Below are 18,153 nucleotides of genomic sequence, written 5' to 3' on the forward strand. Positions count from 1 at the left end.
TTTTTGTAGTAATGTCGGAGGTTCTGAAGTATATAGACTTTCAGACAGGGTCATTGACAGGTAATATCCTAGATTGTTCTTAATTCAAATTGTCTTTACATTAAAGTGTTCCTAATTAGGTCGAGTTTCAGCCCCATTTTCCTTACTCTTCTAGAGTTCCTTCTTCTGTTTAGTTTGGTTTATGAAGATGTTGATGGTCTAAATAAATAAATAACATAAAATAAATAAGAAAAACATGGTTCAAATGGCTCTGAGCACTATGGGACTTAGCATCTGAGGTCATCAGTCCCCTAGAACGTAGAAATACTTAAACCTACCTAACCTAAGGACATCACACACATCCATGCCCGTGTCAGGATTCGAACCTCGGGACCGTAGCGGTCGCGCGGTTCCGGACTGAAGCGCCTAGAACCGCTCGGCCACTCCGGCCGGCAATAAATAAGAAGAAAATAAAAACTATGGTAGTAGGGAAGACAGAGGAATATGGTAAAGTTAATATTAAACCAGAAGCTGATGTTCTAGAGCAGGTTAAGAACTTCTGTTATATGGGGAACACAGTCACTGACGACAATAAATGTATCATAGATATAACGATAAGAACAGCCTTGGCAAAGCAAGCTTTTCGAAATAAAAGGCATTGACTAACAGACAAACATATAGGCCTAGAAAGTAGGAAAAAGTTTGCCAAAACTTTTGTCTGGAGTGTCTTAACATACGGATGTGAAGCGTGGACTCTGGGAAAGGCAGAGAAAAAGAGACTGGAAGCAATGGAAATGTGGATATGGATAAGAATGACGAAAACAAGCTGGACAGATAGAAAAAGTAATGAACAGTTCTTAAGAGAAGTGAATGAGAACATAACGCTGCTAAATTATATAGGTAGAAGAAAAGCAAAAATGATAGGGCACACAATGAGACACAATCAGTTCCTAAAGAATGTATTTGAAGGAAAAGTTTTAGGGAAAAAACCAAGGGGCAGGCCAAGGGCAACGTATTTTAATAACATCGAAGAAAATATGGGGATAAAATCGTATAAAGAATTGAAGAGGATGACAATGGTGAGAGGGACGTGGCTAAATCGACAAGGCATAGCCTTCAGTTTATGATGATGATGATGATAATGATGATGATAGTGATGAGGTATTTGCTGTCATTTTCTTTGAGAACTGATACCGGATTTTCACGCAATTCCGTTGACGTGCTTTGTTGACTAAACGGTACTTGCAGACCGAACTCTGAATCATCCACGATGTCAGCTTGTACGATTGCCCAGTCACTGCCGTTGCATGATATCAGATAATTACAGAGAGCTTGACATATGAGAGTAATGTTCTCTTTATAGTTGATTACTTCAGTTTCGTGTTTTAAAAACTAGTTCAAGCACTGGTTTTTCCCATTCTTTGTCGGTTTTGTCCACAACCTAGCTGAGATGAGAAGATTTCATAGGGCTCTCTTGTAACAATTATTAATTTACAGCCTGGTAACACGACATTATAATGGCAGTTCTTTCTTCGTCGTAAGGTAGTGTGTTACTGTCATCTTGAAATGTTTCTTCTCATCTGTCACCTCGGAGCCATCACAGAATGAGTCTGTGTCCCGTACTTGGCCATGGCCAAAGCCCATGCAGTCTTAGCACATTGCAGGGTGTGAGAGAAATATCAGTGGGCAAAATGGTTGACTGGGCAGCAGGTACATAGAAACAGTTCCTTGGCTGTTGTGGATTCATAAACTCAGTGGTAACTGCAACGTATTCAGTCAGCAGAATACATACAGTCGAAGCAGGCAGTGCCCCTGAAGTGCTGACCCTGAATGGCGGTGCTTGGCCAGCTCAGCATGTGACACTGGGTGACAGCCACCACTGCAAGGACGCCAGACTGGAGTGGTGTGGTGTCAGCACATCTGGAGCTACAGAAAAAGAAGCAACGATAAATACAGGGCCCGCAACGAACTTGTGACGTCACACTAGTCGCCTGGCCCGCCATACATCGCGATCGCTCGGCTCCACGCATAGCCCACTAAATTTCTTACCTTTGTATTGCGTCATCTAATGCTTGCATGTAATGCACAATTAAAAATTATTAAATTTTTCTGAAATAGTAACTCTCCCAGCCACAGAGGGCCACTTGCACTCATAAGACCTTTAGTGTCACGTACTGTGGCACAAGCCACATTTCCCATATATCTCGTTGGCCGCATGCAGAAAACAGGAGCGCAGTTCCAAAAGTCAAGCAGGTAGACCGGCTACGCTGTTAGGCCTAAGTGTAGCGGCCATCCAGCAACTGACAGTGGGATAGATGCAAGAGGAACACCAGTGCAGGCTGCACACCAAAGACACCCTTTACAGGAATGGATTCTAGGCGGTAAGGATCGGCTTCTGGCATGAGGTAACCACGCTCGCTGTAGTTCCAGTCCAGAGGCTTTTGCTAAGCTGGCTCAGCTTTTCTCTGTCCCAAGCATCAGAATTACACAGACAGGACACTGGCCCATCTGGACACGGATTGTGAAGTCCACTAGACAACAGTCCTTCTCCTTTCAGTAGATCCAGTCCATTGTATTGCAGACTGCTATTAACTCTGTTAATTACTTAAACATTGAATTCTATATTTTTACATTTATGTACTCTTTTCCTCCCAGCGGATCTTACACTAATCCAGTCCAGTTTCCCATGTCTGATGGCTAGTTTCCTCAATGAGTACTTGCTTTCTAGGGTGACCCACTCTTTCAATATTCGGTGGACAGGTAGCCTAAAAGGGTGGGAGGTTTTGTGCGATAGACAGGTATAAGCCGCACAAATCAGAATCAGAACCAAGATGATACTTGAAGTGGATGTGCTTGTTACTGTGATTTTATGCTTGTAGCTGCTGTGACACCGGTATGGTGTATGTGTAGCAGCATTTCCTGCGCACTAACATGACCCTCCAACTCTGCTACGACTTGTCCAGAGGACTGTATAAGTCGGGATCCATGATATTCAGAAAGCTCAGGTTTTTAGCAGGAAGTAACTCCAAGCGTCTGTCTGGCAACTGCACTAGCTGATACGCCAGGTTCAGAATTTTAGTCTTGATACGGTTGCTGGCACCTGAAATTTGACCCCGAAATGTCACACGTACCTTTCATATACCGCTGCTTCCTGGCTTTAACCATTCTGCTCCATTAAGTGGCCCTTGCTCGTAAGTATGTTCCATGCCCATCCTTCTGCTTTTGTTCCTGCTAAAAATACTTTCATTTCACACGTCGCTATGGCTGTGTGGATCGCCTGGGACGGGCATACAGTGACTTGTACTTAGTGCCTGCGTTGCAGATCATCGGTAGACCAACCGAATTTCCAGTATCTCGAACAAGCCCTGTATTGAACTAAAATTTTGGTTCACAGAACTGGAGGTCGTTGTTACATAATTTGCCTGCTCTACTGTTAACCCCCGCAGCATTATGGTATTATTCAATATTCCCTGTCCCAGGTTGTCTAGCTGAGTCGTGTGCCATTACGTCAGGGTTCTGGTACCCTCCGCCTCTATCTGCATCTGTATTAACGTGTCGTTGAGTCCCATACATGTCATCAGCATCTAATGTGCTAAATAACAGCTTCAACAATCTACCTCCAGCAACCATCTACCTCAGCTTGCTGTAATTGGTCCTGGAGGCACTCACAAGAGAGACGCTGCACCAGGTATTAATTGTGTACCTCTCTTGACATTCCATTCTTCCCGGATGTCAAGTATAATTCCGAGGAAATCTTCATCCAGGTTTCGCACATCGTTTCTTACTTCCCAAGCATCATACGTTAATCCCAATAGCCACTGGTGATTGGTCAAAACAGTGTCCTCCTGCCTGGATAAAAGCACCTCTCCCTTCGTAAGTCGTTTCTGCAAGATGTTCACACCCTTGCCTGCAGAGGTGCAGTACTGCCTTGTGAAGTTCCCAACTGACTCACTATTTTCTCCCACCAAAGGTTTCATTATCTGAAAAAGCAATTACATTTTGCGTCATGCACTACTTTGTATAGCGATAGACCTTTACTCTCACGGATTTTTGAATTGTATGGTACAACAACGAATTACAATAAAGCTTTCCAATCACTGTGGTGATTATTCGATTGGTAATTTAGCAATTTTCCTATCGTTCATCATACCTGGCTGGTATGGAGGGATTCCAGTGTAAGCAGCAGTCGATAACGGGTACTGCATGGGCGAAGTGGCCATTGTTTATACGGGCTCGCTCCAGTGTAACTATCAAATATGCCATGTATCTTCACGTAAGGAGTCAAGGCAGCAAGCGCAAGGGACAGGCATGTGGTAACCACAGTCGCTATAGTGCTGGTGCGAACGCTTCTGCCATAGCGGCTCATCCAATTTGTGCCCCTTACATCAGAATCATGCTGGTAGCAAGCTGGCCCAACTGCCTACAAATTGTGAGGTCAGCCAGGAAAGTCATGGCGGAACACAGATCACATGAGGTATTGCTCTGCTGACTTGTTCCACAAAGTCTGTTGGTGGAGCAAAATAATTTCCAGGAAAGTGTTGGCGTAATACAGATCACATGAGGTATTGCCCCGCGCCCGGGTTCCCGGGGTCGATTCCCGGCGGGGTCAGGGATTTTCCCTGCCTCGTGATGACTGGGTGTTGTGTGCTGTCCTTAGGTTAGTTAGGTTTAAGTAGTTCTAAGTTCTAGGGGACTGATGACCACAGATGTTCAGTCCCATAGTGCTCAGAGCCATTTGATCCATTTGAGCCAGGTATTGCTCTGCTGACTTGTTCCAAAAAGTTTGTTGATGGAGCGAGACAATTTCCAGATAACATGAGTGACGTAGAGGTAAATATCCTCGGAGTAGTGAAGCAATTTAAATCACTTAATAAAAGCAAGTCTTCTGGCCCAGACTGTATACCAATTACGTTCCTTTCGGAGTATGCTGATGCATTAGCTCCATACTTATCATATACAACCAATCGCTCGACGAAAGATACGTACCCAAAGACTGGATAGTGGGGCAAGTCACACCAATATTCGAAAAAGGTAGTAGGAGTAATCCACTACATTACATGACCATATCGTTAACGTCGATATGCAGCAGGATTTTAGAACATATATTCTGTTCGAACGTAATAAATTACCTCGAAGAAAATGGTCTATAGACACACAGTCAACATGGGTTTAGAAAACATCGTTCCCGTGAAACACAACTAGCTCTTTATTCACATGAAGTGCTGAGTGCTATTGACAAGGGATTTCAGATCGATTCCGTATTTCTGGATATCCGGAAGGCTTTTGACACTGTACCACACAAGCGGCTCGTAGTGAAATTCCGTGCTTATGGAATATCGTCTCAGTTATGCGACTGGATCTGTGATTTCTTGTCAGACAAGTCACAGTTCGTAGTAATTGACGGAAAGTCACCGAGTAAAATTTCCATGAATGCTGCAGCATCATGCAATGTAATGGTTGCGAACCTTACTCTCGCCATAAAGACAGGGGTAAGGTAGACGCTTCTTCTATATCACTAACCAGTGCCCTGTACCAATTGCACTGTTTTCAAAAGATCCAGATACGACGACTGGATTGCAAAACGAGCACTCCAAACAGTCACTACACCGTCTACAGCTGATTTATAGCATCTCTTTGGGAAACAAAGGATTTTTTTGTGTGTAAGAGATCTCGCCAACACCCCACATTGTTATCAAACGCCAGTTCCAGCTGCGCTGATATCTCCGCCTCCTAATATAAGATCTCTGTCCACCTAAATAATTCTTGTTTAGTCAGTGACCCAGATTCTTGTAAACACTGGTGTTGGACTATCTGACCACTGAGAATCGTTCACTCATGGCTTACTATACACAAAGCCGGCTATTGTGACCGAGTGGTTCTAGGCGCTTCAGTCCGAAACCGCGCTGCTGCCACGGTAGCACGTTCGAATCCTGCCTAGGGAATGGATGTGTATGATGCCCTTAGGTTAGTTAGTTTAAGTCGTTCTAAGTCTAGGGGACTGATGACCTCAGATGTTAAGTCCTGTAGTGCTTGGAGCCATTTGAACCGATGCGCAATTTTTTTTTATAATCTCGTCTCCGATCCCAGGAACCCTTCCTAGGAAATACAAACCCTGAATGTCTTTCTGGTATACAGCCCTCAGCTGTTCCAGACAAGACGGACAAAGACAAATACTTGTTACCCTAGGGCCTAGGCAATGAAACCCGAGATCACCTGACACTAATCTCATGTGATCCGTACTCTGTAGAGGAGCGCGGACCGTCTTGAACTTCCTGATAGAGATTAAATCTGTAAGTTGTACCTGATCATTGTTGGCGGAAGACAGTAAGGCGGGTTCAGATACCGGTCTGGCACACAGTTTTAAAGAGCAACAACATATTAGGCATTTCCTATTCCTGTTAAACAGCTTCGAGTACGACTTATTGGGACATATTGTTTCTAATAACACTTCATTGTCTACTTTACATGCCCGATGTGTGATGTCTGACACAATACGATGCTATCATTACAGATTATAAGAATGAATAGTTATATGTCCAGTATGTTGCGTTTTGTCTGTTCTCTTCTCGTGTGTTGTACTACGGATGTTCTTTGAGTACTGCAGTCACCGACTCACTGATGTGCGATTAGCGTTACTGACTATCACGACGCCCCTGGCTCATTTCCGGCCGGGTCGGGAAATCCCTCCGTTCGGGACTGCATGTGTGTGGTGTTTCCATCATCAAGTTGCCGATGTGGGGTGAAATAAAAAATAATTCAAATGGCTCTGAGCACTATGGGGCTTAACATCTGAGGTCATCAGTCCCCTAGAACTTAGGACTACTAAAACCTAACTAACCTAAGGACATCACAGACATCCATGCCCGAGGCAGGATTCGAACCTACGACCGTACCAGTCTCGCGGTTCCGGACTGAAGCGCCTAGAACCGCTCGACCACCGCGGCCGGCACGGGGTTAAATAAAAAAAAGTGTAACTGACGGTCGAACTCCCTGAAAAGGGACTACCGGCGGTAAACGATATACAAACATTTTTGTGTAGTGCACTACCACAAAACCCCAAACCAGTTGAGCAAGATGTTACAAATCGTTTTTAGTTGCACTGATCAGTAATAGTATCAGCCACGGAAGTAGCAAGTTCTCTGTTGTGTCTACTCAGTACACGATAGTTGACTATCACTGATTGCAAGTGTCTTCACGCAGAGAATTATTTGTTAGGTTTGTGCTCACCATGCACTGCTTTCTGGTTCCAAGGCCCTGAAGATAATGTATCCATTATCCAATCACGGCTCATTGTCGGACTCGCTGTGCCTGCGCTGTTGCCGTCGTGTTCTCACTCGATATAATGTGCGCCGGTGGCAGCGCCGCTCTCTCCGTGTCACACTTGTCGACCATTAAATAATTACATTAACCACTCTGCAATCAGACCCGCCCGGATAGTCGTGCTTGATAAGGCGCTGCTTCTGGGAGGGGCAGTCGCGCCGACCCCGTAATCGAATCCGGCGACAGGAAAGCATATGGCCGCAAATCTGTATTTAATAAAACGGACTCTGTAAGAGCGTTGTCTCTGTCTCTCTGTTGGAACACGCTGATCTCCAAAACTACTAGACATATTTCGGTTGGGCTTTCCTAGGTTACTTGAGCTTAGCTTGGGGCATCCTATACCTTTTAGTCATCAAAATTGTCGTGTCTGTCTCTTTGTTTGAACACACTAACCTCAAAAACTACTAGACAAATTTTCATGAAGTTATCACAGTTAACTTGCTCGTATCTTGGGGCAACGTACTGCCTTTATTTCATTCGACTCACGGAAAAAATAACATCGAAATTAAAAGTTTTATCTTGTTAAAGTGATATGATGATGATGATGATGATGAAGTCCCATATTCCGTAACAGAGCGTAGGGGACGATGTGGGAGACCCGCACCGCTGTACTAGGCAAGGTCCTAATGGAGGTGGTTTTCCCTTGCCTTCCTCCGATCATAATGGGGATGAATGATGATGATGAAGACGACACAACAACACCCAGTCATCTCGAGGCAGGTGGAAATCCATGACCTCGAGGGGAATCGAACCCGGGATTTCGTGCTCGGGAAGCGAGAACGCTGCTGCAAGACCACAAGCTGTGGATTAAATTGACATAGGGAAACACATTTCCAATGTGGAAAATCTGTTTGCTCTTTGAAGTTGTGAAACTTCCCCTTTGTTTGTAAAGAATGACAGTGCTGGAAAAACTCTTACGTTACTTGATACAGGAACAGCTGAGTAAAACTCAACGTACTCACACAGTTTTCTCTTTACTTATTCTGATCATCACTAAACTGACACACAATATTTTAGCGCAACGCAGTCTGACTTTCAATATTCCCTACAACAGAATGGCCCTGACTAACAATAACCTATACCTTTCACGAATCACTTATGTCACAAAAGTCTTCGATAACAGAACTACTGCAATACATCGAGCGCCAATACTGCCAGCTAAATAAAAGATTCTAACTACTGAAGGCACTAACTACTGATAGACATAGTTAGCAAGAGAAAGATTTTGATATAAAACAAACAATGTATTTACCTTAATAATGTTCAAAAGTCATTTTATATATATAAATTCATGACATCCAGTCTTAGAAACTTCCTTTTTCTGACGGACACACGTCCAGATCGCCCACTCATAGTAACCTCTCAAAACTCTGGCATCTCTCCCCCCCACATCCACCATTGCTGGCGGCTCACATACAACTGCCGAACGCTACGCGCTGTTCACATCCAACTGCCCAACAGTACACTAGCGAATATTCCCAACAATGAGTCCAACCAGCCACAGACTGCACACAGCGCAGTCAGCGATTTTCATACACAGCACTACGTGGCATTACCAACATAAACACCTAAACAGCCTACTTACAGTTTGAACAGTATCATATTTGTGAAAATGCTTTTGCTGATTGATATGTCCTACGTAATACGATTCTGCGTGCTTATGCACGGCCCAGTAACATTACGCCTGAATAACCACAGTTTGCAGTGTGGACCTGCACGAAGAGAATCAGTGAGTTTCTGGAAAGTTCGGACAGGAATGTGGAGCAACGCCCATTATGATGCCTTGGCCGGCTGTGGTATGTTTCTCGGTTGAGGATCCATGGCACGAACAGCCCGATCGAGGTGGTTGCACAGATTCACGTTGGGGTTCAAATTCCGGGAGGTTGATAGGCAGGGGAGTACGATAAACTCAAGCTCGTGCTCTTCAAACCATGAACGTACACTGAGAGCAGAGTGACATGTTGCGTTATCCTGTTGGTAGATGCCATCGCACTGAGAATAATAACAATCAGAATGTAGGGGTGGACATAGTACCCAAGTGTAGATTCTTACATGTATCGATTCATTGTACCTTCCAGAACGACGAGACCACGAAAACATTCCCAAGACCATAAAGCTCCCTCCTCCGACGTGGACCATACCGCCGATTGCTGGAGACCAACACTCCAACGGCCTTCTGTACGGTGGAGCAGAAAACGTGATTAATCTGGAAAAGCCACCTTTCGCCACTCAGTTGACGTCCAATAGAGGTATTGTCGTGCAAACCGCAGCCTTAATCTCCGATGAACAGCGGTGAGTATGTGTTCATGAATGAGGAGCCTGCTGTGGAGGCCCAAACACAGCAACATTCGCCGAACTGTCGTTGAAGAGACGGTGTTGGTAGCCCCTTAGTTCATCTGGGTTGTCAGTTGTTCAAAGGTTGGTCGTCTATTCGCACGTACACATCTCCACACACCGTCATTTACCCCTGTCGCCGTCGGCGCCATGTTTGGATTTCGCAGTTTTGCCGTGCACGGTACATTGTAACCACGGCGGCACGCGAGTAGCTTACAAACCTAACCGTTGCGGAAACGCTTTCACCTTTTGCCCGAAAGCCCACGATCATGCCCTTTTCGACTTCAGGTAAAGAGCTCTGTTTCCGCATTACGACAACGACTGCACTGTTTTCCGCGTCCCCCGACATTCTTTGTATACCCTTCTTGTTGGTGAATGTAACTCCATCTTCTGATGGAGTATGGGAGTACGGCTGTCCACTGTTCAATAGAGGCAATACCAATCGCCATTATATAGGTTTATTTCTAGGCAGCCAATTTCGACGCTACACTACGTCATCTTCAGGCCAAAACTGCTCCAGTCTAGTAACCTTCGTGTTACAAACATAACAGTGCCTGGTCACGTACGTTTGGAATGTATGGAGTGACAGTTGCTGACTGTTGTCCAACGAGCACGTATGCCCCTAATAGCTATTACGACACCAGTTAAAGGCACTGCTACATTTGTGACACGAAGGTTACTGGATTGGAGCAGTTTTACCTGAAGATGACGTAGTGTAGCGTCGAAACTGGTTGCCTACAAATAAACCCATATAACGGCGACTGGTGTTATTTTTATTGAACCTTGTTGTTAGTGTTGCCCACTTCCGTTTGTAAGGGGTTATTGCATGTTGACGTCCAAAATAATCGGTGGTGCCGCGCGGGATTAGCCGAGCGGTCTAAGGCGCTGGACTGCGCGGCTGGTCCCTGCGGAGGTTCGAGTCCTCCCCCGGGCATGGGTGTGTGTGTTTGTCCTTAGGATAATTTAGGTTAAGTAGTGTGTAAGCTTAGGGACTGATGAACTTAGCAGTTAAGTCCCATAAGATTTCACACACACACACAAAGTCGGTGGTCAGATTAATATTACTGGACTGTGTGCAATCTTAAAGTATTTAGTCTACACTTACATACCAAAGTTACTCGTATTGAATGTGGAAATAACTCATTCAGTGAAACGTTTTCTATGAAATTTAGTATACATATAGTTTGTACCATGAGGAAGCGCACAGGTTATATGTTAAAGAAAAAGAAAGAATGGAATGGTGTGCATGCAGTTGCATCTTGCATTGGGGCAGTGGGGTAGCAGGGGGATGGGTGGTGCCGATGACAAGCTGTTCTTGCCGGAACAGGCAGACACATGAGGGCAGCTGACGTTATTGCAAGTACAACAGCTTTCTTACTCACCATCACTCATCATAAACTATTGATATCAAAGTGCAGTTGTGGGTAACAGCTAGTCTAGTAGTAAGATTCAAAACATAGTGATGAGGCGGTACATTATAATCACTGCCAATGGCGAAACTGAATGCTGCCTGGTGGCTATGCAGGCATGTGACATGGTAAGGGAAGTATAAAGGCGAAATAGAACTCCACTGACTAACTTCCAGTGGGTGTCGCGTTTTGCCACGGTTCGAGCGGCTGCCCCCTTCGGAGGTTCGAGTCCTCCCTCGCACACGGGTGTTGTGTTGTCTTTAGCGTAAGCTGGTCTGTTAGTGTAAGTAGTGTGTAAGACTAGGGACCGATGACCTCACCAGTTTGGTCCCTTAGCATTCACACACGTTTGAATAGTAGTTGTGTAGGGCTAACTTCTGAGCATTTTACTATAATGGAACCACAATCTCGGGCGGCTATTTACAAGGTTATTGTATTTCGTTTGTGTTCTTTCCTGAATTAGCTGTGTGTCTGTATTGTACTGAAAATAATGCACTACAGCAAATGTCGACTGTATAAACTGTGTATCTCTTTTGGGACCAATCTCGAATCATCCTGTCACAATACTTGCTGTTGACAAAAATAATGTCCACTTTACTCTTCTCCCTCGAGATGGCATTGACTTCTGCTCGGTTCTGTCTCGGTTTGTTTATCTGTCAGTGCATTTTTTTTCTTAAATTTGTGGTAAGGTCTTAGGGGACAAAAATGCTGAAGTCATCAGTCCCTAAGCTTACGCACTACTTAATCTAACTTAAACTAACTTACACTAAGGACAACACACACACTGATGCCCGAGGGAGGACTCGAACTTCCGAAGGACCGTGACAAGGCGCCCTAGACCTCGCGGCTAGCCCGCTCGGTTGTCAGTGTTAGCTATGCATTAACAGTGGTACATAAGGGTATGGTTCGTTCACTGATGAAGAATTGGTCAATGACTGCAATGGAGGAGTGGGCCAACGACACAGTGCTAGTTACCAAGTTCGCATCTGTCTGAGGGCTTTTATATTACTCTTTGATTTGTGTTGTATGTTTTGGTGATTTCTTGTTATAGGATTTTTCACTGTTTTGAGCGTCTTTTTTACATAAATAAACGTAACTGGGGTAACAAGCTATATACCAAAGACGGTGTCTGTGTACAACATCTGAAAGTTTGTCAGTGGAGTTTGGTTCACCTTGTATAAGTGGAGCAGAGAGAAATGTGCAGTCATTCTAGCGATTATACGAGCAGTATATGGGAAAATCCGGTTATATAAGCGACTCTGAGGAAGGGCTGATTTTTATGGTGGATTACCTGAAAGCGAGAATGTCGGAAACGGCGAAGCTATTCACATATTGTTGTGAGCCTCTACGGAAAGTCATTTTAGAGTTGTGAAGTCACGAGTAGGCGAGTATGTCCAAGCTTCATCACAGAACGTGGAGTTCAGAGGCTTTCCCACTCTGAAAACGTGGTATAGTGGCCGATCTCTGTCAAATCTGAAGACAGGTAACAATGCTGGTACAGGCGCAAGAGTTCGGAGCACAGCGTTCAGCCGTCATTATTGAACATGGGGATCTGCAGTAGATGACCCCTACACGTTCCCACGTTTACCCAACTACGTCGTCAGTTACGATTGTAGTGAGGACGGAATCAGCCAGATTGGACCGTGGATCAAGGTAAACGTGCGGTCTGATCAGGTGAATCACGTTTCTTGTTACACCAGACCGATGGACGTGTCCAGATACACCATCATCCAGGTAAAGAGCTGTTTGAAACACGCACCACACCACTAACGGAGGCAGGTGGGGCGAATTATGCTGCGAAGAACATTCACCAGAGTGTCAATTACAACTGTGGTAGAGATGGAAGGTACTATGATCTGTGGACTACACACATACCTTCTCCGACGACGATGGGTCTTCAAGCAGGATAGCTATCCGTGTCACAGGGTCATACGAGAGCTACAGTGTTTTTAGGAGCACGATAGCCACCAAATTCGCCTGTTTTTTTATTTTCTTATTTTATATATTTTTTATTATTATTATTATTAGTCAGGACAGCGTGAACACAATCCCGACGTTTGATCTCTGCGGAACACATCTAGAATACTGTTGACGACCGATCCGCTCCCTCATACCACCGGAACGTAATTTACGGGAGTTGCGTGACCCGGAGTAACCACCTGGTGCCTCAGGTCTGCGAAAACGTACTAAGAGCTTCATGCCAGGATGAATCGGTGCTGCATCGAGTGCCAACGTGCTACTGAGCAGGTGGTCATACATTCAGCTTATGAGTGTAAGTAAGCATTGATCCGGTACTTTAGTATCTGGCACATGTTGTTGTTTTTTTTTCTTTTCCTGTGTTGTTGTAACGGCCACATATATCCGTAGCCGAAGTCTCCAAACGGGAGGAACGCGAGGCCAGTGCAGCTGCTGGAAGAAATACTCATTATCCGTATTACGCTTACAAAGGTAAGAGAAGTCGTTGTGTACAGCGTTGTTGTGTACAGTTGGTGAGTAGTAAACTATACGACAGTTCAGATTTGTGTCTCGAATTTTTGTTTTTATTGATCGGTATGGCTCGCTCAGCTAAGCACACACACTGCGTTTCTAAGCCTTTCAACTCGTGAGTAGATATTTACGTGCGAACGAGAATTGCATCTTCGACTGTAACCCGTTACTGTCTATCTTATCTATCTATCTATCGCTTGAGCCTTGTCCCGCAGTTACGCAGGGTCAGCCATCGTTATTCGGATTTGGCACGTTAATGTTCAAGGGGTGGCCGGATGCCTTCCTGCCGCCACACCGTACCCCCCGGGACGAAATTACTGTACTCCATCTGTCTGCGTCGAGTGTAATCCATGGAATAGTGCAAAAGTGACTAGAGCCCGTTACTATGGAGTCTAAAATGGTTCAAATGGCTCTGAGCACTATGGGACTTAACATCTGTGGTCATCAGTCCCCTAGAACTTAGAACTACTTAAACCTAACTAACTTAAGGACAGCTCACACATCCATGCCCGAGGCAGGATTCGAACCTGCGACCGTAGCAGCAGCGCGGTTCCGGACTGAAGCGCCTAGAACCGCTCGACCACAATGGCCGGCACTATGGAGTCTGACTGATCACTAATGCTACAATGACTGGAAGTCCATAGGACTAATACTTATTAGTTACTGCTGTACTACGTACAATAAAACTAAAATGAGGCCGAAAGGATTATACGTTACACGGGGCACTACATCTTGAAAGGGACAAACTGCTATCATCAAGCCATTTTGTCATTTATGTCTAGCATAGTCATTAGATCAAAGCATGCTCCAGAGTTGTGTGTTTCGTTGTTAGTACTACCAATAAGTAAGACTCCAGAATAGCGGATTAAAGTAGAGGATGCAATTATCGTTTGTACGTAAACACCCACTTACGAGTTGGCAGTTTTAGAAATGCGGCTCGTCTGCTGATCCGAGCGAGCGACCGGGCTTAGGCCTACCCTCGTGACGTATGCGAAGTGGGCTTCGCCCTCCAAGCTATGATGGCAGGTGCCCAACAGGACTCCTGATTGTAAGTCTGCAGGCTTTCGTGGCCGTTGTCACTGAAGTTAGACTCTTCTGGGTTATTAGGCCGCGTCATGTTTCTTCTAAAATGTTCGACATTTCGACGCCTCTGCTGGGATCTTCCTCAGGATCTTTTGGTGTCCACTACTGCTAGAACACTGTCAGAGACGAGTGTTGCGTCCACTTATAAAGGGGGAGTTTTCTGGCGTTCGCGCTGGAGAATTGATAGTATTGGTTAAAATTCATATGGCTACCATTAGTGGGCCACAGTCATAGGCTAATATTGCCACTCTGATGCAGATGAAGGGGCGTTGGTAGCTCCTGATTGGCCAGCGCAGGTGGCTTTCGGGGATGCCTACTAGGGAAATAGTACCGGAGCTATTGGGCGAAAACGTCTGAAGCTCCCGGCAGGGAAGCAGTCTGGCAGTCTACGAAGCCTGCATGGGAGCCACCGCGCCATATACCAAGTAAGCTTAGAGCGAATCTTACTCTGATCCGACGTTGCAGTGCCTGTGCTTGTTAAGAAGAACGATGCAATGATCCTTCAGACATGCATGCAAATCAGTTGGAGTATTGCATCATAAAGTGGGGACTCTTGAGTTCGAGTCCCAGACTGACACAAATTTTCACTGTCGTCATTCCGTTATACAGATGTTGGTAGTCCTTATTTGCAACTGAGAATTTATTTTATGTAATTTATCAATCTCACTTCGAATGGACGGGGTTAACAGTGCACTCTGTGACGGCAGTCAGTGCGCCAACAGCAGTTGTTCCAAACGCTGAGCCGTCCGCTGTGACTGAGCGGTTCTAAGCGTTTCAGTCCGGAACCGCGCTGCCTCGGCATGGATGTGTGTGTTGTAGTAGTTCTAAGACTAGGGGACTGATGGTCTCAGATGTTAACTCCCAAAGTGCTTAGAGCCATTTGAACCATTTTTCCAAAGGCTGTATACAGGAACGAGCTTTCGCTCTTACCCTTTTGTCTTAAATGCTTTCAACAACAGAATGAAGACACTACACAGTAAGTGCACTAATCACTGACAGCTAGAGTAAACAGTGTCTCTACAGACAAAATTCGAAAGAGGAAGGATGGAAAAAAGGGATCAACAATTACGCCCCAGAACGTACTGTCCCGGGGTTACCCAGCCTGCAGTGCCAAGTGACGTTACTGATTGCCTGTTTCTTTGTGCAGGTATTGGCAGCGCACAAAGCCCCGGGGGCAAACGCCGCCACTGCAGCCGCGGGCCCTACCTTCAGCAGCATCTTCGTCCCTGGACTGCCAGTGAACCTCGATAACTCTCGTTCCCACTAGCAAGCACTTCTGTGGCTCTCCCCAGCTCTGCACACGCCAACGATGGGGCGGTAGTGTTCGCCTGCGACCAACGAGCGAAGGCACTCTGCGGAATACGGAATACACACCTGATGCCGTCACAGTACGAACGATGGGGACGTGAAAGAACGACGTGGAAAACATCTCTGTTATAGTCATGATGAACAAAATGTATTGTACCTTTACTGTAATATCTAATTTACATGTGACTGATGGATATTTATTCTGCCACCTACACAGAAGTTTCTGTTGCCTGACCTTCATACGTTTTCTTCCATAAACCTAGCTTTTCTGCAACAATTTCGGCACTCATTTATTTGTTCAAGACAGAAATGTCAAAAACTAGTCTAAATACATTGAGAGCACCAATGACCAGAAGGAAAAAGCGCAACATTTAGCAGCCTCTGTCAGTTTAATGATGGCGGTAACTCGACAACACAAAGAAAGAAAATGAGTAGCCATGATCATATATCACGAAGAGACAGCTGTACGCTACTTCCAGTGTCCAAACGTATCCACATTGGCTTTGGAGATATGTTTAGTAGTACAGACTAGGTGACTGAAAAACACACGTCTATCTACGCCACGTCGCTAATGACTGCAGGTGTGGAGCCCATGCTGGTTAAAACCTTTAGTTCTCTGTGGAAGGTGAGACAGCTGAAGTAGAGAGTATCAGGTGCACTTACACAGGGGAAACCCGAACTTCATAAAAAAAATCAGAGTTTAGAGATAATTTGTAAAATTTTTTATAGTGATGCGTCATCCATACTTACATCTTTCGCGAAAGTTGTCGGAGCACTTATATATTCATAACTCGGTAAAATAAAGTTCTAAACTCAATGTGAGTTACATGGGGACGCCACTATTGTTTCCGCTGACATATCTTCACTGTGAACGACCAGCAGTGTCTGATAACAAATTTTCAATCGAATCACTTTGCATGTATAATAAATCAAAAGCATCACCTGCGTGATCAATAGGCAGTTTTCACTGCCAGTCCACGTGACATTTTCCCACAGTTTCAATTTACAATGGCGACTTTACAACTCCAATTGTTAAATCTGGGGGGCCGCGGTGTCCATGCGGTTGTAGGCGCTATAGTCCGGAACCGCGCGACTGCTACAGTCGCAGGTTCGAAACCTGCCTCGGGCATGGATGTGTGTGATGCCCTTAGGTTAGTTAGGTTTAAGTAGTTCTAAGTTCTAGGGGACTGATGACCTCAGATGTTAAGTCCCATAGTGCTCAGAGGCTTTTGAACCATTTTGTTAAATCTGACTGGTGACTTTTTTAATCCCCTGAGAGTGCAATGGTCTCCATGGTAGAACCTATTTGCATTCTTCGTATGCAATAGTGAATTAGAGTAGGTTTCACGTCTAAGAATTTTAAACAACCGAAGGCGTCATCGTCTATCGCATTACATTGTCCACGGAAGTTCACTTAAAGTGATGTTCTTTGAGCAGAGAGCGATATTGTGGCGCGTATAAAAAAACCAACTGCATATAAATAATCATGAGGATGACCGCCATTAAAAAGGTGAAATTTCGTCTGCTCGACTGTCACTCAGGCAGTCACCTGGAGGGACTACTGAATCACAACTTTTTCAATATGGCGATTGCAATTCTTCATTAGTGGGTTAAGACAGCAATAACAAAATTCAAGACAGTAAAGTGGTGTACGCAATAAGAGTGACAGTAGAAAAAAAGAGAGGTATCAACTGTCCGTGTTGATCGATTCGTAAAGCTTGCAGTAGATTCTCAAACACCACACTTGGCTGTCAAAACTTCCATTTTCTTAGAGATAGTCATACGCCCGATAGATTCTTTGACAAGTTCATCGCATGCTGCTAGCTAGGCTTTGTTCAATTCGAGACCTCCTGAACCGATTCCTTCAGAGTTCTGGTTATCACATTCAATAGACCTATCGTTTGCAAAATCTGTAAAAAGCGGAAAAGAATCAAAACATTTGCTGTATGTTATTACAGAAGAATGCAGAAAATTAAGTGGACTGATGAATGAGGAGGATCTCTGTAGACTCACAGAGAAAAGATATACAGTGTGTGAGGGGTATTGGAATTGTGATCATTGGTATTTTGATACGTACCGAATTCAGTGTCTCAGTTGTTTTTACTCACTGACTAACAGCACTGTGAACTATGACTACCGGTATAGACTATTTACTTTGCTTCCGCATAGCTACAGTTCCATACCTGACCTGCTGCCTAGGGAAAATCAAATATTAATGGCTTGTTTGTATCAC

General features: G+C 44.8%; 1 protein-coding gene across 1 annotated transcript in view; it reads left to right on the forward strand.

Annotated features, from left to right (window-relative positions):
- The window catches only part of LOC124789412, a 34,162-nt gene extending 17,964 nt beyond the window's left edge, over nt 1–16,198 (forward strand). Inside the window, exon 3 of the mRNA XM_047256757.1 lies at nt 15,760–16,198. Within this exon, the coding sequence (XP_047112713.1) occupies nt 15,760–15,879 (120 nt within the window). The 3' untranslated portion in view covers nt 15,880–16,198. The remainder of the gene's footprint in view (nt 1–15,759) is intronic.
- The last annotated feature ends 1,955 nt before the right edge of the window (nt 16,199–18,153 follow it).

Source organism: Schistocerca piceifrons, chromosome 3 (genome assembly GCF_021461385.2).
Source record: "Schistocerca piceifrons isolate TAMUIC-IGC-003096 chromosome 3, iqSchPice1.1, whole genome shotgun sequence".
In the NCBI taxonomy this organism is placed as follows: domain Eukaryota; kingdom Metazoa; phylum Arthropoda; class Insecta; order Orthoptera; family Acrididae; genus Schistocerca; species Schistocerca piceifrons.